This window comes from Hemicordylus capensis, chromosome 3 (assembly GCF_027244095.1).
Source record: "Hemicordylus capensis ecotype Gifberg chromosome 3, rHemCap1.1.pri, whole genome shotgun sequence".
Lineage (NCBI taxonomy): Eukaryota > Metazoa > Chordata > Lepidosauria > Squamata > Cordylidae > Hemicordylus > Hemicordylus capensis.
In genome coordinates this window covers 134,217,090-134,241,625 of record NC_069659.1, presented here as the reverse complement: position 1 = coordinate 134,241,625, position 24,536 = coordinate 134,217,090, and the positions used below count along the sequence as shown (strand labels likewise).

At 43.3% G+C, this 24,536-nt stretch overlaps 1 protein-coding gene and 1 long non-coding RNA gene across 5 annotated transcripts in view; one reads left to right on the top strand and one right to left on the bottom strand.

The window, feature by feature from the left end:
• MAP4K4 (mitogen-activated protein kinase kinase kinase kinase 4) overlaps positions 1–24,536 on the bottom strand; it is a 231,311-nt gene that overhangs the window by 104,319 nt on the left and 102,456 nt on the right. For all 4 annotated transcript variants that reach the window (XM_053306630.1, XM_053306631.1, XM_053306632.1 and 1 more), the window contains exon 3: positions 13,317–13,373. In XM_053306630.1, coding sequence (XP_053162605.1) covers positions 13,317–13,373 — 57 coding nt within the window. The remainder of the gene's footprint in view (positions 1–13,316; positions 13,374–24,536) is intronic.
• Positions 23,182–24,536, top strand: part of LOC128349752 (uncharacterized) — a 41,736-nt gene continuing 40,381 nt past the window's right edge. Inside the window, exon 1 of the long non-coding RNA XR_008318971.1 lies at positions 23,182–23,287. This is a non-coding gene — a long non-coding RNA (uncharacterized LOC128349752). The remainder of the gene's footprint in view (positions 23,288–24,536) is intronic.

The following is a 24,536-nucleotide window of genomic DNA, read 5'->3' as shown; positions in this document are numbered from 1 at the left end:
ATTAAAAGTCTGGGTGAATAGGTGTATCTTTAAAGACTTTTTACAAGTTGTCAGAGATGGGCAGGCTCTTATTTCGACAGGGAGTGGCATTCCAAAGTTTTGGGGCAGAAGCCGATAAGGACCATCCCTGAGTAGCCACCAGACATGTTGGTGGCAACTGCAGAAGGACCTCTCCTGATGATCTCAATTGACAGTAGGGTTCATGACAAAGAACAAGTTCTCTTAAATACCCAGGGCCCAAGCCATTTAGGGCTCTATAGGTTATAATCAGCACCTTGTATTTTGCCTGGAAACTTATTGGCAGCCATAATACATCAGCAGCATTTCAATACAGGAGTATTATGGTCTCTCCGAGATGACCCAGAGACCAACCTGGCTGCCACATTCTGAACCAGCTGTAATTTCCGGACTACACACAAGGGCAGCCCCACACAGAGCACACTGCAGTAATCCAGTCTGGAGGTTACTGGCAACTGTTCTGAGATCATCTATCTCAAGAAATGGCTGCAGCTGGTGTATCAGCCAAAGCTGATAGAAGGCACTTCTGGCCACTGCTTCAACCTGGGACACCAGGAAGAGGCTTGGAGCCAGAAGCACCCCCAGACTGTGTACCTATTCCTTCTGGGGGAACGTGACTCCATCCAGAACAGGCAGATCAAAATCATCTACCGAGTTTCAACCCTACACAATGAGTGTCTTATCTAGATTAAGTCTCAGTCTGTTATCCCTCTTCCAGCCCATCACTGCCTCTAGGCAGGCATTTAGGGAGATTTTGCCTTCTCCTGATGTTGACATTTGAGTGTCATCAGCATACCGATAGCACCCTGCACCAAGTCTCCTGATGATCTCTCCCAGTAGTTTCCTATAGACTAGCCAACCACACACAGAGCATCTGTATGCTCTTTGGGGCTGGCTGTTCCCCCCTCAGCCTCCCTCTTGCCCCATCTCTCTTGCCCTCCCCCGCTTCCGTTCCTCTCCTCCCTCCCCACCACCACCTGCACAGAGCATCTCTGAGCGGGCGACCAAAAAGGGCCCCACCGCTGCCGTTCCTCCTCCCGGGCGGTGAACAGGGAAGCCCCACCGCCTGTTTCCATTCCACCCCAGCTTCCAACGGGCGCTGCACACTCAGCCCCACTACCCTCCCCACCCCTCAGCTTCTCCCCCAGTCTCCAGTCCAGATGTCTGCCCGCTTCTCCCACCCCACTTCCCCCAGACCGCTTTTCCCCCCACTCTCTGCCCACCATATCTGCCGCCATCTCCTGACGCCCACCTCCTCACTGCGGCTGCCCGCCACTGCCTCACCTGGGCCCGCCGCCGCCTCCGCACCTCCTCCCCACAGCAGCCATAGCCGGCTGCTGCCACCGCCTCCCCACCTGCCACCGCACCTGCCTCTCCTCGCTGCCATTAACTTTCAGTCTGGCAAACATCAGCCAATCAGCACCCAGCCAATCAGGTGCCTCCCTCGCTGGCATGCATAGCCTTGCCACATCTCCACACATGGCTGGTGGCTGGCTAAGAGAATTAAGTATGATGATGTTAAACAACATCAGAGATAATATGGAGTCCTGAGGGACACCATACAAAAGTTCAGATTTTGAAGAACAATCTCCATCTGGAACCTGCCTGAGAGGTAGAACAGAACCACCGCAAAGCAGTGCCTCCTACTCCCAAACTCCTCAGATGCTCCAGAAGGATACTATGGTCAATAGTACCGAAAGCTGCCAAGAGGTCCAAAAGGACCAACAGAGTCACGCTTCCTCTGTCAATTCCCAATTGGAGATCATCCATCAGGTCGACCAAGGCAGTCTCCACCCCACAGTCAACCCAAAAGCAGGTTTGAAATGGGTCTAGATAATCAGTTTCCTCCAAGACTGTCTGGAACTGGGAGACCACCACCCTCTCACATTTACCTTGCCCAGCCATGGAAGGTTGGAGTCAGGCCTGTAGTTGCTCAACACTGAGGGATCCAAAGCAGGCTTCTTCAAAAGTGGTCTAATAATTGCCTCCTTAAGACAATCCTGCCTTCCCTCAGAGACACATTTATAATCTCTACCAGGTCTTCCACAACAATTCTCCTGCCAGACAGTATAAGCTATGTCGGGCAAGGGTCAAGAGAATAGGTGGTGGGTCACACCATTCCAATCAGCTTGTCCACATCCTTAGGAGTCACAAACTGCAACTGATCCAACTTAAACACACAAAAGGAGTTGCTGGACACCTCCACATCAGACACTGAAATAATTGTGGAGTCTAAGTCAGCCCGAATACAAGATATTTTTTCCACAGAGAATTCATTAAACACTTCACAGCAGGTAATAGATGGTTCCAGATTCTGATTCAATGGAGGAGGAAAAAATACTAGCCCTCTCACAACCATGAACAACTCTGCGGGACATGAACTTGCAGATGCAATACGGGCAGAAAAGAATCGCTTCTTTGCCGCATGTATTGCCTGAGCATAGATCTATAAATGAGTTCTATGTTGCAATCTGTCGGATTCGAGCAGAGTCTTTCTCCACTTGCGCTGCAGTTGTCTCCCTTGCCACTTCAGCCCCCGTAGTTCTTCCGTATATCAAGGGGCCAATTTTGAAGCATATCAGAGAGGACACTTAGGAGTGATCATGTCTATTTTTCTGGTGAGTTTGATGTTCCTGTTTTCCACCAGGGCATCAACAGGATCGCTGGCAGAACCAACACTAAAGCCCTCCAAGGCTTCTTGAAATCCTATTGGATCCAATAACCTTCTTGGGTGGCTCATCCTAATAGGTCCCTCACCCCTGCAAAGGTAGGAAGTGATTCTGAATCCAACCTTAACCAGATGGTGGTCCGTCCATGACAATGGGGAAATCATAGGAGTCCCTACCCATGGAACACCACCCTGATCAGAGTGAAAGACCAAATCAAACGTGTGACCAGCAGTGTCAGTTGGTCCCAAGACCACTTGAGATAGGCCCATAATTGTCATGGCCGCTATGAACTCCTGAGCCACCCTAGACAGACTGGTCCCAAAATGAACACTGAAGTCCCTCATCACCACAAGCCTGGGGGACAATAACACCAAGCCCGATATCAGGTCCGTCAGTTCCAACTGAACACTAACTGAAGTCCCAGTCTATCCCTGGTTCCCAAACCTAAGTACACACATTCGATATGGTCTGACACTTCAACAGGGATCCTGGTCAGAGAGATATTGTTCTTATAGATCACAACCACTCTACCTCCCCGCCCATGGTCCCTCACCGGCACCTAACCAAGTACCCTGGAGGGAGAAGCTGGGACCAGACCGGGCCCCCAGCCTCTCCCAACCAGGTCTCTAACACATACCAGGTTGGCACCTTCATGCAGAATCAGATCATGGATGCCTATGCCCCTGGAAAGCTGCTACCATTCAGTTGCCAGCACTAGACTCTAGAGACAGCCAGTGGCATGGCACCTTTGTATGTGCAGAGATTTCATAAAACAAGTTCTAGTCCTCAAGGCTGTGTAGAACAGAAACATAATATGCTTCAAAGGAGCACATATTTTGTGTGTGCGCACATGTATCCACTCATACCAATATTAAACGTGTTCTAGATTACAGACTCTATAGAACTAACAGTTAGAAACTATGGGCATCATGTTGGAGCAAGGAGTACAAAGATGTGATATCTCATGAAACCCCTCACGCAACCAAATATTAGTGGCAGAAAGGACCAAAGCACTATACAAAATCATAATTCCAAAAGCCTTTGTTGTGTAACAGAATGAGATTACATGACCAGGCCTAGTACCACCATTGATAGGGTGTCCGTCTGCATCAACACCCTATCCTTTTGATGTTGAAAGCTGATTTTCTCCATCACTGCTATAAAGTAGTAGGACTTTTTCCAAGAGTGGTGCACAAAACTTTGTTGCAAAACAAATCTATCCATCAGTTGGCAAATAAAGGTTTCATGACATATCCATCAGGAAAAAATGTTGCCCCTGATTTCCAAAGCACTATAATCACTTCCAAGTCCGCAAAGAGCTAGGGTTTGGTTCTTACTACTACTACTACTACTACTACTACTACTACTACTACGTCTATTTATATACTGCTCTCCAACCAACATTTTCAAAATGGTTTACACAGAGAAAATAAACCAAAACATAAAATGGTTCCCTGCCCCCAAAGGGCTCACAATCTTAGAAACAAAAACATATGATAGAAACCTGCAACAGCCATCACAGGAATGCTGTGCTGGCCAGTTCTTCCCCTGCTAAAAGAGAAACACCAACAGGAAAGGGTGCTCTTTGTTCAGTTAGCAAGCCCTTCCATCCTACAATAAAACGGCATAGAATTTAGGTCTTAGTGATGGAAAACAGTATAATATATCTGTAATAAGCTCTAGAGCAGTGAAATACAGGACCACCCCGAGAATGGTTTTGTAACATGTAAGTTCATAGATGTGCAGCAAGTACACTGGAGTCCCAGAATCTCCGAGTCATGCATGGACTGCAATGTTCAACACAGATCAAAGAAGAGATCCAGGTGCCAATCTCAGACATGATGCTCACCATCTTATTTGTTTACTTTTATTTCTATATTAAACAGTCTCTCTCTCCCCACCCCCATCCAAAATGTATACAACTTACAAAAACTACAGAGCATATTCCAAGATCTCACAGGGCACCTGTGAAGGCCTCATGATTTATTCTTTTCTTATCTTCATGGAATTTATTTTGCTACTTCCTGTTTTGAGATAACATGTAATACTTTCCTTTCTGTTGCTCAAACAATGGAGAGCATTTTTTTTAAATTGTTTATCAACACCTCCAAAAGTTCATCTGATGCTTTTTTAAAGAAAAAGTCAGAACATGTAGTCTGTTCTATGGTAGCTATGGAATACCATCAGTTGAAATTAACTCTTGATAAGGCACTGTGAGTTTTTTAGTAGTATGCCTATCAAACGTTCTTGTTGCCTTTTTCACCAAAACAGTTATGCAATGACAACTATCAAAGCCCAATTTAAAATTTCAGCCATGTCTAAAATTTCAAAGCATGACTTTAATAATGACAGATGAAGATGGCAATAAGCCAGTGCCATAAATGTTCACACAATTTTTAAGTTACATTTCAGATTCTTCAGCCTTAAATTCTCAGCTCAATACACTGGGAATGGTTTACAAATTACACCACACATATGCAAGCTCCAAGGAAACACTTTCCTGGCTGTAGCAGCTGATTAATGCACCTCTACTGGGGATAAGACATCAGCAACAAAACAAGCAGAGTCAGACACAAGCAAGTTTTGGAGGAGAACATCTTCATGAAAACTAGTAACATCTACAACATGGATGATTGTTGGAAAACTAAGGGACTTGTGAGTTTTAACATAGCTGGTGCATTTCACTGTGTGAAGAATTCAACATGAATCTTGGTGTATATTCTTATGGCAAGATTCAATTTCAATGTCCCACCTGTAAAAATGGTAATATTAACAGTAAGTATCACCCAAGACTTTACTAAGCTAGACAATATAATAATAAAACAGGCATTTATGGTAACTAACATCCTACAGTATCTCTCAAATTTATTTTGTGTGGAAATATATCTTCCATTCTTGCTCCCTGGAATCTGTGAAGCCCACTCCAACTCTTTTTGGATGAGTTAAATCACTGACTTCCCGACATAGGATGTTTTAGAAGGGAGGAAGTTGGTATCTAGCATGCTTCTTGTGTTTGGGGTATGAGGAAATGAGGTTAAAAGGAAGAATGGTTTTCAGTGAAATAGGAAAGTTCTGATTAGGGATATGTGTTCCCATTACTCATCCTCACCATATGCAACGAGTAATTTATGTTAAATTCTTGAACAAGAATTTAGAGTCTAGAATATCTGAAACTCCTCTCCTTTAAAATCAAGATCACATTCAGAGTCATTAGAAGCCTTCACATGAATGGAATTGGACACATTCTTAAGAAGCATAATGCAAGAGATGATCTTAGATGCATGACACTAGTTCTAGGACTACAGGCAAAAGGAAAGAACTTCCAGAGAGCGTTGGTGGTTTAAATGCATAAAAGTAGCCTCTTTGTGCTTCTGTGCATTGGTTCCCATAGCTACAGCTTCTACTAAAAGGAAAGCATTGGGCTTTTGAAAAAAAATCTACTCTTGCCATTTCAGCCACAATACTCCAAGACATCTTGGCTCAAACTGAATGCTACTGTGGCTATAAGGATGAAGGAATGAACAACAGTATTAAATTACAGACTAAGTCAATGGAATTCTCTCTGGGAAACATAAAAATATACCAAGACTACATACAATTAGATTGGGGGAAAGAGTGAACATTGTACCCTCACTATATAAGTATTTATCTCTCCACCTCTCCCAGCCCCGCGCTTTGGCCACTGTAATTTCGATAACCTATCCTCATCAGCAGAAAGAACTAAGTTCTGAAATATGAAAAGACAACAATATAAATCCTTATCAAACTGCCCAAGCCAAATTAAGACCTAAAAAGGCTAATAGTTTCCTTTAAAAAATAATTATGTTGCAACGTCTCTGCTTATTTAAAAATACAAGTTATTTCTCCCTCTATTATTAAACTTAAATTTAGGCATTATCTGCCTGGAACTTAAGTTTTACCTGTGGGAACAAAAGACTATTTTAACCAATCCAGGAAGGGAGGAAAGAGAAGTTGTGCAAATACGTTTTTAGAGCTGTCTCAAAGAGTAACTGTGTGACTGCTGCCATGGTCCACACTCATGCATTAAAGGATAGGCTTGATTCAACAACCCTTGGAACTTGACATTAAACTATCAAAGGCTGCTTTTCACCCATAAGGAACTTCAGAACAGACTGTAACAGCTTAGAGAAATTAATGAATTTCAGCCGAGGTTAGAACTCAGAGAATGTTCTATTCACTCGCAAGTCTACCATTTAACTGATAGCACATTTCTGAAGAGTATGTGTTCATGTGTAGTAGCTAAATCATAAAAAGTGTTGTGGCACCCATGTTACTGCTGGTCAAAAGAACCAGCCTTAGAAGTATCAATGTTATTTCCACATTATTTTAAGGTCGCATACACCAAAACTATTTTCATCTCTTCTGTTACTTGCAGATTAACTAACCACTTTTACAGCCTTCTGCATACCTCCCTTTGCCCTGCTCCCTTCTGCATACCAGGATATTTTCCTTCTAAATATAACATTATCTCTTAAAGTAATACTACCTCAATAACATCATAGTACCTTAGACTGGAACTGAATCATTACGGCAAGAGTTTAAGGAGACAACAGCCTTTCCCATGAGATTCACTCCTGCCTAGATTATCTATCACAACAAACCAATCTTAAGGTGCCACTAAAATTTTAAAACACATTTAACAATCTCTCATCCCATCTTGCAATCAACAAATTGAGAATTACAAATGAAGAGCAAACCCAATTTAAAATAAGAGAAGGATGCTTTGTTGAACCAGAATGACTTTGATTATATGTTCAAGGGCAGATTCAAAATTCATCCACCACAAAAAGGGGAAAGATTGATCACATGAGTGTGGTATGTGCAAACATATGTACCTAGGGAGAATTGTGCAAAAGGCGAGGAGGTGCACAAATCCAAGATTCACTCTCATGCCCCACAGCATTAAATCTATACACTTTGCTGGTGTGCAAACCGGTCCTTAGTCCTAACATGTGCACGCACTTTGGAAATTTAGAAATTGGAAATTTAGCCCTATTCTGCTAGGATACAGATACAGTAACTGATGTACTAGCCAGCTGAACTATCCCTGCTGGCTGCCTTATTCTTAAAATGGTTTACTGATAAGCCTCAAGTCCTGCTGGGGCTTCAACTACATGCACACAAACATGTAAAAAGGTCAAACTAAACTGATTTTAAAAATAGAATGCATTCTTTAAAGAATGCAACAAAACTCTGGATTAAGTCTGAAGCAAGTCTAATTACATAAGAACATAGGAACAACCCTGCTGGATGCTGTTGGATGCTGCAAAGCCCATCTAGTCCAGCATCCTGTTTCACACAGAGGCCCACCAGATGCCTCTGGAGAGCACAAATACAAGAGGTATGTGCATGCTCTATCTCCTGCTGTTGCTCCCCTGCAACTAGTATTGAGAGGCATTGTGCCTCTGAGGCTGCAAGTGGTCTACAGCCACCAGACTAGTAGCCATTGATAGACCTGTCCACCATGAATTTCTCTTAGCCACTTTTAAAGCCACCCAAGCTGGTTCCTCAAAATCTCTCCTTGCATCCCTTATTGTCTCCTTGCATTTCTTTTGCCAGAGTTTATGTTCCTTCCTGTTTTCTTCATTTGGGCAGGACTTCCATTTTCTGAAGCAAATCTTCTTCCCTTTTATAGCTGCTCTGACTCTACTTGTTAGCCATCCTGATGTCCTCCTGAACTTGGTGGTACCTTTCCTCCTCCTCGGTATATATTCCAATTGTGCTTCTAGTATTGTGGTTTTAAATAGGTTCCATGCTTCCTGGAATGATTTGATCCTCCTAACTTTCCCATTCAATTTTCTTTTTACCAGTCCCCTCATTTTTGAGAAGTTTCTTCTTCTGAAGCCCAAATCATCTGTGTTAGACTTGCTTGACAATTCTCCACTTGCATATATGCTGAACTGGATCACACTATGGTCACTGTTACCCAATGGTTCTGCAACTCTGACATCTTGCACCAGGTGCTAGGTACCACTCAGGATTAAATCTAAGGTTGCCATTTCTCCGGTTGGCTCTGCAACTAAAAGTTCTAAGGCACTGTCATTTCGAACATCTAGAAATTTGGTTTCTCATTACCTGAATATGAATTTACCCAGTCTACGTGAGGATAACTGAAGTCACCCACTACTACTATCCTGTCTTTCTTTGTCGACTCTCTTATTTGTTTCTCAAACTCCAGGTCACTCTCAGAGGTTTGATCCAGAGAGTGATAGCACATCCCTAGTAACACATTTCCTTTCAGTCCTCATAACTTTACCCATAATGATTCTGTAGAGGACTCCGGTCCACCTAGGTTTTCTAGCTTATTGGAATCTATCCCTTCTTTGATATACAGTGCCACTCCTCCCCCAATCCTCCCCTCCTTGTCCCTTCTGTAACCCTAACCCTAACCCACCATTCCACCAGGTTTCAGTTACACCCACTAAATCTATGTTTTCATTAGTAACCAAACACTCCAGCTCACTCATCTTGGCTCGGCGGCTTCTGGCATTGGTACATAGACACCTATATGTCAAGTCTCTCACCTGGTGTTGGCATGTGCTTTCCCCCTTACCATCATTTGACCTATTTCACAAGCTGTAATGTTTTTCTTTCTGCTCAACTCCTGGCTGTACTCTGTCCACTTCTGGCTTATCCCAAACATTTTCACCCTCACACCTTAGGGGATTTTGCTGGCCAAAGCAAATACCACCCAGTTCCTGTTGGCAATCCCCCAGGCATCATTTTAAAAGCTGCTTTGCAACCTTCTTGATTTTAAGCACTAGCAGTCTGGATCCATCGTGGTTCAAGTGGAGCCCGTCCCTCTTGTACATGCTTCACTTTCCCCAAATAGTATCCTAGTGCCTAACCAATCTAAACCCCTCCTCCCAACACCACTGTCTCATCCACTCATTTAGACCCCTCAGTTCCACCTGTCTCTCTGTCCCTCCGTATGGAAGAGGTAACACTTCAGAGAACGCTGCCCAGGGGTCATGGTCTTTAGTATGCTACCTAACAACCTAAATTTGGCTTCCAGGACCTCCCAACTGCATTTCCTGACATCGTTGGTGCCAACATGCACCACAACTGACCCCTCCCCAGCGCTCCCTAACAGCCTACCTAGATGCACCATGACGTCCACAACCTTCACACCAGGCAGGCAAGTCACCGTGTAGTCTACACACGGGTCACAGAACCATCTCTCTATGCCCCAATGATCGAATCACCCACTACTAGTAAGCCCCCAACCCTTGGAGAAGTATCCTCCGTGCAAGAAATTATGGGAGCATTACCCAAGGAAGGGGCCCTGTTAAGTGAGCGCTTCCCTCTTCCTCAGACCAATGTGCTCCTTCTCTGAGACCCCATTCTCCATGACAGCAGAAGCGTTGTCAGCCTGGGAGTGGGGTGCCTCTACCACATCCCTGAGGGTCTCATCCATACACCTCTCTGCCTTCCTGAGCTTCTTCAGGTCAGCCATCTTGGCTCTGAAGGAACAAACCTGTAACCTGATAGCCAGGAGCCCTTTGCATCGAGAGTACACCCACGGCTTCTGCCCCTCAGGCAGACAGTCATACATGCAACACTCTGTGCAATACACTGGGAAGCACCCCTTGCCCTGCTGGCGTTCTACTTTCATAACTGGTTTTATTGGCTATTTAGAGTATATGGGGCTTGAAGCTATGTACTGGGTACAGTTGTCAGCTAATTAATGGTTGTTGTTGTTGTTGTTGTTGTTGTTGTTATTAATTCGATTTCTATACCACCCTTCCAAAAATGGTTCAGGGTGGTTTACACAGAGAAATAATAAATAAATAATTTGGATCCCCATCCCCAAAGGACTCACAATCTAAAAAAATTTAGTTTTGTCCTCCAAGAAAATTACACAAGTTGGGTGGTAGGGGTGTGCACGGAACCGCCAACTGTGGTCCGGCACTGGGGTAGGGGGGTACCTTTAAGAGCGGCGGGAGGGTTTACTTACCCCTCCCGCCGCTTTCCCGCTCTGTCGCCATAATCCTAAGAGTAATTGGGGAGGCAGGACACCTCCCTGCCGCCCCTTCCCCGACGTTGCTTGAAAAAACTCCCAGGAGTCCTTTGCGCACGCGTGCACGTCACAGAGATGAGCGCGCGCACGTCTCTGTGACGTGCACGCGCGCGCAAAGGACTCCTGGGAGTTTTCAAGCAACGTCGGGGAAGGGGTGGCAGGGAGGTGTCCTGCCGCCCCAATTACTCTTAGGATTATGGCGACAGAGCGGGAAAGCGGCGGGAGGGGTAAGTAAACCCTCCCGCCGCTCTTAAAGGTACCCCTCCCCACCCAAACCAGACCGCCCAGGTCCAGACCGGTCCGGAAGCTTTTTTAATGGCCTCCGGACCAGTCCAGGCCCATCCCTATTGGGTGGTACTCACCTTATTCTTGCACTGGGTGTCTCCTCTGTGACGAAAGGGCGCAACTTGTGCATCTCCCCACAGAGTTTCCTGCCAATCTCCAGATAAACTCTGTTTGCAAATCTGTTTGCAAATCTGCAGATAAAATCTGTTTGCAAACTCCTGTTAGCAAGGTTCCTGTGGTTTGAGCCTTGTATTCAAGACCAGCAGGCAAACTGACTCCTCTCCAGAATGTGGCCCCTCCCACAAGCTGAGGCACTCACCTGGAATGAACCCCACTCAGGCTACTCCTCTGTCAAAGACACAAACACTTCTAGCCAGCCAGAAATCAAACTACCAGCCCTAACAGTCTTAGCTTCTCCTTCCTCTCTTTTTTTCTTGGTGATTGGTTGATTGATTGATTGATTTCCTTGCTGTGTTCCCTTGTTATCTTCTTTAGGAGAGAAATACAAGCTTGTTGCTTCCTCTTTCTTCAAGACCAGCAAGCAGCTGACTCTCCTCAGAAATGTTGCTGATATATCGTAGTATAGCTTAACCATCCTACCAATTAAAATCCTTCTATGTATTGAACAGGGAACAAGCTTTGACACTTCTGAGAAAATCACATGAGATAAACAGGTTTCGGAGCAGAAGGCTGCTAGGTTTGAAATTCTTGCTAAGCTAATAAAATACAGCTGATGCATACATCTTGCCCAGGGGTGGCTCCAGGTTTTTCCTTGCCTCGTGCAAGCCCCAAAATGCCACCTTGCCAAACATTTAAATGGGGCACAAGTTGAGGAGAGAAGACTGCTTGCTGACAGCCTCTTCTTGGTCACCTTGCAAGGCTAGCTAGTGGGCTGGGCAATGAGAAGAAGATGTTGGCTTGCAGCCTCTTCTCATCAACCCTACCTTTCAAAGCCTTTCAAAGGCTAGATGGGATTATCTCCACAAGACTTTTGCAAGCTTCTGGAAGGGAAACATGTCTATAAAAAGATGCCAAAAGTCTTCCCAGCCTGTGAAGCATCTTTCCAACTGCATCTCAAAGGCTGGATGGGAGGATACCCACTCTATCTTTGCAGTCTCTGCAAAGTCATTCCACAAAGAGCAAGTGTACATCCCACCTTGTGTGGTGCCTTTGCAGAAGGGAACTTCTACAAGGCTCAAATTCAAGCCTTGCAGGACTCTGGGAGGGCACTATGTGAGGAAAGCTGCCAGCAACCTACCCACCCTGACACCCTTCCAAATGTTTTGCAGAGGTAAATTTGTAGTATCTCCACCTGAGCTTTGCAAGATTCTGAAAGAGCTTCACACAAGTAGGGAGGGCTGTCGGCAGCCTTATTCCCCATATGGTACCTTTCCAAACATCTATCAGGGCCAGACTGGGATCCCTCTTTCCTCCTACCTGGTGGTTGCAGCAGCCACTTCTGTGCGTCTTCCTCACTGTGTCCTCCTGCTTTCTGCTTGTTCAACCAACAGAGGTTAGGGAAGCTAGAGCAGCAGTAAGTGTGCTTCATGCTGCTCCCTGTCCTCAACCTTTTGAACAAGCAGAGGACATGGCAAGACAGTGGGGACGAAGAGTACAAGGGCAGGGCCCGGAGTGCCACAAGAAAAACAAATGGGGGGCGTAGTGGGTCTGAAGCAGAAGTGACAGTGAAGCCACTGCCTCTGCCCAGTTCCTAATTGAGGCAACCATCTCATTAGCGAGACACCCCTAATATTGCCTAATTGTGAAATATGAAATCTGTGTGATAACCGTGGAAACAATATTCTCAGAACTTCTGTTTTCCAGTTGTTAAAGTACCATTTTCAAAGAAAAAACTAATCTATTTTTCAATGCCTTCAACTAGAGCTATTAGAGATAAGGTTTTAACTACAGATGTATATTTTTATCTCTCTGGTTGGGTTAATTTCTCCCTGTTCTCATATAAAGCTCCACAGTAAATCCCCCTGAGTCCATTACAACTACTGCTTTACACTGCTGAATTTGGCCAACAATCTGCTCAAAATTTTAGCAGATGTTTCTACATTTAGGCCTTTGGGATCTTTATTGAGTCCATTTCCTTTCTAACCTAAAAAGGGTATACACTTATTGTGATGAAGCTGACATTCTCAGATGGGTGCACATTTCTTTTCACCTTGGCCCTAGTCCAGAGGTCTGCACTCACGCTGTTGTGCAGATATCTTTCCCACTGAACAGATGAGGGGTTCAGGTCAAGGCAATTCCTTTTATATTTTCTTTTAAGAAATTGGGTACCATTCTGAACTTACCTCAGTAACATCCATGACTTTGATGGCAGCCAGTTGACCCGTCTTGACATGTCGACCCTATGAGAGGGGGAAACACAACTGTTAGCCAAATCATTTATAAATTTAAAGAGAAAGATCAAGAAAAGTATTCCAACTGTTTTGCACATCCTTGTCTGTCCATCTTCTCTATTATGTGTGTGTGTTAAATGCACAAAAGAAGGTGCTTCTGACAGCCGGAAGATGTAGCTTTAAAACATTTAGATCTGAACAACAGTAATGTATCTTTGGGCCATTTAGAAAGATTTTAAATTTGTTCCTTTCTCTATCCTAACTGCACAGTTTAATTGATCAGTATGCTTTAAACATTTGTACAGCATTTAACCAGAGTTAGGTAAGAGTACTTTTCAGTAAGTCTCTTAGGTAAATAAGGCTTCAATTTTGCACAGAGATCTAATGGATTACAGGCAGCATATATAAGCATACAAATAGGGCAGACTGTTTTATAGGTGTACAATGAAGATCATGCAATTATAAAACAGTTTAATTCTTCTGACATAAAATACCACCCCATGGTGGTATGTGCACAATCCTTACCATTAAGCATCCACAGCATTATGCACTAAAAGACTGCAAATAGTCTGTTGTCACTGATCATGTGAACAAAAGGGTAGCATATTAAACAAGACTGGCCATCTTGTGATTTGCTTCTTTTTCACGCAGGTACTCTACCCTATGGATGCCCAGTATGCCATGGATCAGTGATTCTTCATTAAAGCACCTCTAGCAACTTCTTCCTGAACCTGCTCACATATGAATGTAGTAAGGTAAAAGGTAGAGTGTGCTGTCAAGTCGATTTTGACTCCTGGGGCCCACAGAGCCCTGTGGTTTTCTTTGGTAGTATACAGGAGGGGTTTACCAATGCCTCCTCCCATGCAGTTTGAGATGATGCCTTTCAGCATCTTCCTATATCGCTGCTGCCCAATATACTGCCAGCGGGGATTCGAACTGGCAACCTTCTGCTTGTTAGTCAAGTATTTCCCCACTGAGCCATTAGGTGGCTTTTTTTAATGAATGTAGTAATCTTATCAAAAAGCTATTCAAGGCTAGGCATTGTAACCTCCTCCTTTTCCAAAATCCACAAGTCCAAGGAAAAATTTACGTGTGCACATCTATAATGCACTGGAATGTCAAGTGATCATCTGCATGTGTGTGAATGCCATCCATCACAGATCAACCACTCCTGTATAACCTCAACTGCAATGCTTCCCAATGCAGGTGGTTCATACTTCAGCTGAAAATCATCTAGTGCTACACACGTTTGAGAATTAGTCTTGATCAGTTAAGTACAAGGCCACAAGAAGAATGCAAAATGAACAGGTTTAAAAACAAATTCACTTTGTCCATTTGCCTTTTTGAATCTGCCCCATGCTCAGAAAAATCAGTGCATCATCAAGTGATATTGTTTTATATTATTATTATTACTACTACTATTATTATTATTCACATTTATACCCCGGTCTTCCTCCAAGGAGCCCAGAGCGGTGTACTACATACTTAAGTTTCTCCTCACAATAACCCTGTGAAGTAGGTTAGGCTGAGAGAGAAGTGACTGGCCCAGAGTCACCCAGCAAGTATCATGGCTGAATAGGGATTTGAACTCGGGTCTCCCTGGTCCTAGTCCAGCACTCTAACCACTACACCACGCTGGCTCTCATAACTGCATCAAGGATCAAACATCTCTTTTTCATTAAACTGATGAAGGCAGAGAAACTAGAAACAGATGTGAAAATATGGTGGCATACCTCTGGTTATGACTCTCTCTCTCTCTCTCTCTCTCTCTCTCACACACACACACACACACACACACACACCCCTCAAGAACAATTGCACAAATACTGAACCATGATTAAGTGCACTGTTCTTAAATGTTCACTTTCATGATACCTTTCTGGAAACTGCAATTGTCACCACGAAAAAAGGTTAAGGGTAGCTTGAGGGCCATGGCTGTGTGGGTACCTCAAATGCAGTGCAAACTGACATAGGACTATTATCTCACGTTGACACAAACCAGAATACAATTTTTCTAGAACAGGGTAAAAGCCTGCTATGCACATTAATGACTTAAAATCATGACCTAAATTGAAATAGCAAATGTGCATTTTCTATTTACTTATCAGTTGTCCTAAGCGATGAAAGGAGACATAAGGCAGCAGCCCTTCAAGGAGTTCGCACCCGATCTTAAACTGTTCTAAGTCTCAATTCAGATTCTCAAAAAGGGAAATAAGACACCACTTCCTGGATGTCATGGAATATGGAGAACAAAACAAGTTGTTTAACACTGGTTTGTCCACACAGCTATTTCTATAACCATGAAAAATATTACTACTAAATTGCTGGAGGGTCAACAACAGGGAAAGGGCTATTGCCTTCAAGCTCTGCTTGCAGGCGTCTCAGAAGCATCTGACTGGCTACTGTACGACAAGACATAATATAGATCAGGCCTGCTCAACTTTGACCCCCAGCTGTTTTTAGATTACAACTCCCATAATCCCCAGCCACATTGGCCCATAGCCAGTGATTGTGGGAGTTGTAGGCCAACATCTGCAGGAGGGCCAAAGTTGAGCAGCCCTGTTATAGATGGGCCTTTGGTCTGATCCCGTGAGACACTCAGGTTACACAACATACTTTTTAAATGCTTCATTCTTTTAAAACAGCAACTGAGGCCTATAGAAGCAATTGCTACCTACTCCTCACCACAGAAGAGCTGTACCTACCACCACCACAACCTCACACTTCCATGGCTTATCAGTGGGAACCAGCTTTCCCCCTCTAACTAGAAAGCCTGGTAAGCAAAACGCTGCCAGGCCTTTACTTATTGGGTAATTTTGTTCTCATAGGCACTCCCAAGCCACTCACTTTGTTGCAGAAAACAAAACAACAGCCTTAGACCCAAGATTTTTCATGTCCCTTATCAGTCATCGGCAGAGAGGGGGGCAGACAAGGAGCAAGTGATATAGAACTTAAGTGAAGGGCACCAAGTACACACACAAGCAAAAATGCAGGCTTAGAAAGAAACTGTGTGTTCTATTCACTGCACTCAGACACAGAATTGGATCAAATAGAGGGCCATATCTTATTAGTAGGAACTGCAAGATGATTAAGTAATTAATCTAACCCCAAACTGGTGTAGGTCTATCACAGCAAAAGTCGTTCACCAGCCACAGTCAAAGCTTAGAGCAAGTCCAGTATGATTTCCTGTCAATGATCAGTATCTTCCCAGACACCCACAATTCGTGCAAGGAAATCCTGCCCTCTTCATCACCACCCAAGTCCTATGACCCTGAGCAGGTGGGCCAGGGAGTCCTCAAAAGGCTGTGTTCCTTTCCCTTTAGGTCCTATGACCCTGAGAAGGCTGATCCAGGGAAACCTGATGCCTTGGGCTGCTCTCCAAATCCCCTAACCTTATGTCCCCCCACCTCAAAGGATGGAGAAAGAGTGGAATTCTACCCAAGTCCCCACTTCATTACAAATTACAGTCTATGCTAGCACCCTGGAAAGAAAAACACACTTTTAGAAAGGCAGAGGTAAATTAAGAACACTATTTCAAAGCAAGAAAATATATGTTCACAGTTTTTGCTGAAGATGACAGAGCCTTCCTTACATTCTCCATTGAGGTTATTAGGATATATGGGCATTGTTTCATAGGGTCCTGTAATTCCAGCTCACAAACTAATATTTCATCCGGCTGTTCCAAAGGACAGGATGTGGAAAGGTTTTCATTCATGTCCCCCACCCCACCCCCACCCCAGCCTCTTGGGGAGAAATATGACAAGCTGAAGGGTGGGAAAGGAAGACTGTGGGAAGTGTAAAATTCCTACTCTCCCAAGCCAAGCAAACTATTTAAAACTTTAAAGGCATTCAAACATACTTGAACCATAGTGTATGCAGTATCTGAAGGTCTTGGAAGTGATCGCTTTGGGAACCTTACAACATCAACATGGAGTAGCCAGTGAATAGACCATCTATCCCTCCATACTGCTGCTCCTCTCCCAGTGTCTACCAAGCAACTGGCATGTGACATTCTTTATAAGATATAGATTATCAGGATGTGAGTGCCATATATTGTTGGGTTTTATGTTCCTTCCAACACATTTAATTTTTAAACATATATTCCTATATTCATGACTTCAGAAGCATATTTTAACATACATACATAACCTGCAGAAGCAATGTGTTTTTTCTCCTCAGTATATGAAAGCAACTTTTGTGCCTTGCATAATTACCTATCCCTCCTCCACAATGGCCAATTAGTATATTCCAACTAAAATCCGTTAGCCAGGTGTCACTGAATTGCATCTACAGTAATGTTTTTGTGCCATAATGAGATTTTCCATGATGCTTCTTGCTTAGTAGATTCTGATATGTGGAATCCTACCAACCTCCAGGAAATATTATGCATTACATATTGTGCAATGAGCCCTGAAGAAGTCTACTGCACATACAACATTAGCACACACGGAAATGCTACTGGCTGGAACCCAGACATACCAAAGTTACATTTGGACAACAAGAGTTTTCCTTCCCCTGTCCCCACACACAGAGTCCTTGAAACTTCTCTCTTTACCCAATGAAGGCAAACACATACCTCACACTTTGAATGCACACCTTAAGCCACAGAGCAAGTTCACACTTTTAAAATCACTTCAAATCAAAACTAAGACCTAGAGAGACTGGTGCTCTGGCACTTCTCAACATAATGAGCAAGAACTATCAGTCAGTGCTGCATTATTTTAAAAGGCATATGCAAAGTTAGTCATAAAGTTATGCAAGAACAATAGAAATCTGCACATCTTGCATAGCATAAACTCTGTCTACAATTCAAACAAAGAAAACGTTAGCATGACAAAGGCTTGCTTTTGTCATGCTTCCAAAGCTAACACAAAAATATGTTCAAATGTTTGAAGGTGAACTGTGCTGTCAAGTCAGTTTCAACTCCTGGCTACCACAGAGCCCTGTGGTTGTCTTTGGCAGAATACAGGAAGAGTTTACCATTGCCTCCTCCTGTGCAGTATGAGATTATGCCTTTCAGCCTCTTCCTGTATCGCTGCTGCCTAATACAAGTGTTTCCCATAGTCTAGGAAACGTACCAGTGGGGATTCGAACCAGCAACCTCTGGCTTGCTAATCAAGTATTTCCCCGCTGCACCATTAGGTGGTATTGAAATGTTTAGCAATGCAGTTTAAACCCTTACTTCCCCTGTGGAGAAGCATCTTCAACTCCTTATTTATAGAACTGTCTTGCGAGAAAGAAAGTTAAATATAAAAAACCCCAAATCAAAGTAGCTGCACTATTTCCAGAGTACAAAAGTAGAACTGTTAAAAACACAACCACCTTCTTAACCCTGGTTGCTTTTAGGTATCAAAAATAATTAAAATAATAAATCTACATGCTCCCAATAATTTCTGAGAAAAACTGAGCACCACATTCTCTCAACTTTTGTCAATGACACACTTCAACTATGCTGTTGAGCTAACAGCAGCTTATTTTAGAAGTGCTAGACACACAATCTATGTCCACATATTCTAACTGAATGATCATATTCTATTAGACTGATCATAGAACGACTTGGGTTTTATATAATATGGAACTAATTATTCCATGTTATATCAAACCCAAGTCACTCTGTGATTGGTCTAATAGCTAGAAGCACCCTTGTCTCTCCACTCTTGCCTAGTCATCACTGGTAACCTAGAGTTTACATACAAATGAAGAGCAATAGCAGGACTAGCTTTTTATTTTTTAAAATCTTTTCTTTCTACACAGCTGCAAGCAGAGGCAGACTAAGCAGTATTTCAAGAGGGAATAACATTCCCAGCAGCCAATTGCTGTCCATCACCATCTTTTTTGACTCTGCAGTGACACAGGAAATGACCCTGTTTAATATCCTGCTTCATTCTAGACTGAAAAACATGGCGACTGACTGCAGTTGTGTGTGGAAAATATTATTCCCTACAGAATCCCCTGCTGCCCATAAAAGCATAGCTGGCAGAAAGAGGGCGGAGGAGCCCTACCACTGCCACTAGGTCTCCTCACCCACCAGAGGCAGGCAAGTTATTTTATAGGCTTAACTACTAGGCTGCTAAATCAAACATTAAGAATGGTACCTAAAGGAAAAAGCAACACAGAGCAGCTTAAAAGTGAAATGAAACACAAAGGGTTGCAATGACTAGTATCTGCATATACTTTCAGTCACCTCAGCAAGTATAATATGACACTCAATACCATACATTACTGCCAAGGTAACTGCTCTGGACAGTGAATTTTACAGACACCTGCCTCTATCATGTGACCAATTGTGCAGGTGCCACTACCTACACAAATCCACACCGCATATAAAAATGCAGCACAAGCAAGCAGCTCATTTGGAGTTTCACTTGGGATCATATACACGAGCAAATGGATACACCATGCAGACAATGGCCACCGTACACAAATATGGCAGCAGTGACCTTTGGGAGCAGTTTCTAATCAGAGGCTCACAAGAATATAAACAAATACTTTCTTGCTGGATCAGACCATGGCCCATGTAGTAAAATATTCCATTTTAAGAACAGCAACACAGATGTCTCTGAAAGCACAGAGCACAGTGGCAATGAACAATCCTATGTTTGTCCATAGCACATAATATTCAGAGGTAACTGTACATGGGAGGTTTCAATTCGTTATTCTGGATTACCACTACTGACAGACCTTTATACAAATTCATGAGCAATCTAACTGCGCTAGAAAACAAAACCTAACTGGCTCAAAGTATCAGGTCATCCAGCTTCTCGTCAGAAATATAATATACTGAATCCCCGAGACTGAACCAAGCTGCAAGAGGCCAAAAGAGATTAACATCCAGCTGAAGGCTATGTATGGTAAATTACCCCATGGTATGCCAGAATTATAGTGAAATGAATTGTACCTACAGAGCAGATTAATCAAGCAAGTGTGTCCGTCTAAAGTGTCACAAAAGAGAAATAGAAAAGGACGGAGATTGATTGATTGATTGATTGAATGAATTAATTAATTAACATGTTTTTATATTGCCCAAAACGTGGCGGTTTACAACAAAATAAAAACAGAAAGTAAAACATTAGTTAAAACAAGAACAAAAAGTTTAAAACATTACAACCATTTAAAATTTTTAAAACAATGTTTTAAAACAGCATTAAAACCATTAAAACAATATTAATTAAAAGCCTGGGTGAACAGATGCGTCTTTAAAGACTTTTTAAAAGCTGTCAGAGATGGGGAGGCTCTTATTTCAGCAGGGAGCGCATTCCAAAGCCTCAGGGCAGCAGCTGAGAAGGCCCATCCCTGAGTAGCAAGAGCCAGTGGCAAATGCAGACGGACCTCTCCTGATAATCTCACTAAAAACCTGTTTCCTTACTGTTTGTTGGTCACACTGGACTTCTGGTGCACTATGCCATCCTGTCCTCCAGAGGGCATCCTGCTGCTTTACTTGGTGCTATAGAAGTAAATCACTCACACTTTCCTTCACTGCCACTAAACTTCATTTAAGGGAAAATACAGAGGTGCTGGAGCAGGGGCTGGGAAAACGTCAGAAACATACAATGCATTTAGGTGCCCCCATCACCACACGTGGTTCCCACAACTACAGACACTCCTCCCCTACCCCAAGACATAACACTAGTCTTTAAAAAATTACAGATACTTCAATGACAACTCACCAAAAAAGTTATTCATGTTTACAAACAGGTTCATCTGTCAAACCAACCTATCTGAAGGGGCCAAGCTTAAAACCAAGACAGAATACAAGGATTATAGCACCTTTGTTTTGCTGCTGTCTGTAAGTTACTATGCACATAAACAATTCGGAACTTAAGAAAAAATTAGATGCAACCAAAACACACACACACACACACACACACACACACACACACACAAAGGGTGGATTTTAAAGGCATTGTTCTTTTTATATTTCCAAGACCCTGTATTCAAGTGATGAGATGACTCACTCACATTATAATAATGTTCATTAACATCAGCTCTTAAGATTTGTCAACATCTATTGGCAGGTACAAGCTGCCATACATAGTATTCTGACAGAGAGGACCAATAAAGTTACAAATTTATTTGTTCCTGAACTGAGTTATCTGTTGTTGTTTTGTTATTTTCTTTGGGTACATTTCTTCAAAACTTAAAAATTATAGAAAAAAGCAAGACCTTCTTGGTGACTGTTTCATATTGAAAGAAACCTCTCTCCTGAAGAGTCATCAGAGTTCTATGTTTCTGAAGAGCTGCATGACTGGAAAGTATATAATAGGTTTAGAAGAGCAGAGTAGATTGCATGGTGATTCTCACTCCTTTCTCAGCTCCAAGTTTGGAGAAAGGCTGGGGATCTTTTAGAGTTGAGACACTGCAAGTACCTTGGTGGTTCAAGGTTAAACCAACACGTCATTGGCACCCTTTTCAGCTTTGCTTGGCCACAGAGTTTCTCAGCCAAGCTCCATGCCTCCCATTCTCATGGGAGAAGGTGATTCCTTGGTCCCTGCTTGGCTGAGGTGCTCCAGAACATTTCAAACCATGATTACAATGGGGAAAATGTGCCTCTCCTTCCCCAAAGGGGGCGGGGGGTGGTGTCATGGGGCCTTCTTGAACCCTGCTTGGAGGAGGCTCCCAGAGTAGAGGGAGCAGGTGTTTTGTTTTTTGCTGATGACCCCTGATAACATATGCCATATGTCAACTGTCCTAAGTCTGAGGCAGTTTCCAAGATGAATTAGATAAATGTAGAGGAACGCTTACTCAGATTCTGTCTTGCTGCCTCACCACCAGTGTTCCCACTAAGCCTGCAGTGGTTTCCAAACTGGGAGCATCCAGATGTTGCTTAACTACAGTTCCCATCATTCCCAGACACAATAAATTGTAGCTGGGACTGATGGCAGTTGTAGTTCAGCAACATCTGGAGGCTCCTAGATTGGGAACCACTGTAAGTGTGTGCATATGCTCACAAGGTTGTCTTTTTTATGTCCGTTCAGGTTGAATCAAGAAGGCTCCACTCTGAATGCACTTGTACACACTGCCTTGATACTGCTATCCAGAACAAAACTTATTCTGCACGCATATGAAAAAGACTAGAGGGAACACTGCTCACCCCTTGACATCCCTGCACATTTCCCTGCTAGCACCACTTTAGGTGGGCCCACCAAGGAGGAAAGACCTACAATTATTGTTTTGCAAGTACTTCAAACAAGAACTGCTTCAGCCTCTGCCTCTCCCCTGCCTTCCAGTAGGCTAAAGCCTTAAGAAAAAGCAGGACAACTATTTTTCCTCATTTAAATCATCCTAAGCCTCTGCAATCAGGCACACTGGGCTGTTTAGAGAAAAGCTGTATTCCCTGGATACAATGCTGTGCCAAACTTCTTCTACAAAGGCCCTTCTTCTTACATAGTGAAAAGCAGAGCAAAGTGCGCATGAACACTCCTCTGAGAGGCCTCAAATATCCTACTGTTATGCGACAAGAGTCATCACTGCTGCCAGACAGAGATTGGACAATGCATTAGCATTCAAATGAGACAGGACTACCATGTACACAGGCCAGCAACAGCAAAAAAAATCCAGCTCATGTGATCCATGTGCTGTGACTGATTCCCCTGAATGCACAGCCAGTGAAAACTGGCCATTACCAACTGCAAGGAACAACTAGTGAAAGCACACATCTGGAGATTTGGAAAATAACTGTCTCTGTTATTGGTCAAACCTATTAAATGTCATTGAGTGACTGCTTCTTATACACCACGCGCATAGGGAACCAATGCAAGCAGACAGACCAAGCTAATCAGGACTTGAAAAAGATACACAGACACTAGTCTGAAAAAGCCAAAGCCTTCAATACTGTTGGACTGGTACTAAATAATTTGGAGTATTGCTAAACTGACTGAACTATTTAAGAAGTGACAAGGAGACACAGGCAATTGCATTGAAAAGTGAGTTTTATTTGTTGTGTTCTAGAACAGTTAGATATTTGTTCAACATTTCTCTTTTTTATTAGTATAGGATACATTTATAACATTAAGATATTGCTGAGATTCAGTTATGACAGTATCACAAAATTTATATTGATGAGAATATCCTAAATATTTCTCTTTTTTGTAACCAGGAAACACATATACACACCCCAGAAGTCACCACACATACCCTGATTTTTCCAATTCCAATGATGGAATTGGATGAGCTGATATCAATGAGGCTCAAGCAACCATTACATTTTACTATTTCCTTGGTTCATTAAAAAGCCATGCAGGGCCCATGGTGCATGCGCAGCAGCCTCCAAAATGTCCACTGTGTTGGGGAAAGGACCGGAAGGGCAGAAGTTCGCCCAAACTGGGCGCTTTTTGACATAAGGAAGGGCAGTGGGGGAGAGGGACTTCCACGGACCCGCCCGGAAAAGCCCCCCAGAGGGGGTAAGTCTAAAAAATATCCAAAGTTTCAATAATATATATTTGCAGGAAACGCACACACACCCAAACAGTCGGGGTATGTGTGTTTCATACAGGTTCGGATTCAAATCTGTCCACACATCCCTAAAAGTATGTGCTCTACCACTCCATTATGGCTCCATTCCATAAGAGGTCACAAAGAAGCTATTAGACTTTAGGGTGCACAGTGAAACACATTTGGGAATGTGCAACCAAGCCCTATCCTAACCCTCAATCAGTCACACTGCAGCTTGTCATGCAAAGCAGATGCTCTACCAATGAGTTGCATCACGATCTTAATCATAGGAACATTGGAAGCTGTCTGTATACCGTCAGCACCGACTGGCACTGGCTCACCTAGGTTTCATACAAGAGTCTTTCACAAACCTAACTGGAGATGCAAGGGATTGAACCTGAGATTTGCTCCCAGAAAGCACAAAAATGCTAGCCTATGATGGGCCTACAGAGTACATGTGCATGAACCATTTTTTGCAATTCAATTCAACCTCTAATCTAATCACAAACATGAGAATCAATTCACTGAAACAGCTGGACTGCCGGCCAGTTCAACTAATCAATTCGAAAACGTGAAAAAATGTGTGTGATTTGTTCATAGGGAAAAATGGGGGACTCAAATCACCCCATTGTTCCCCATGCGTAGGTAGGTCCTAGGGACACCTAAATGGGTTCAGTGGTAGGGCATGATGAGTGCTACATACCACTCAACCCACAAAAGAAATGGGCAAGCAGGCAATTT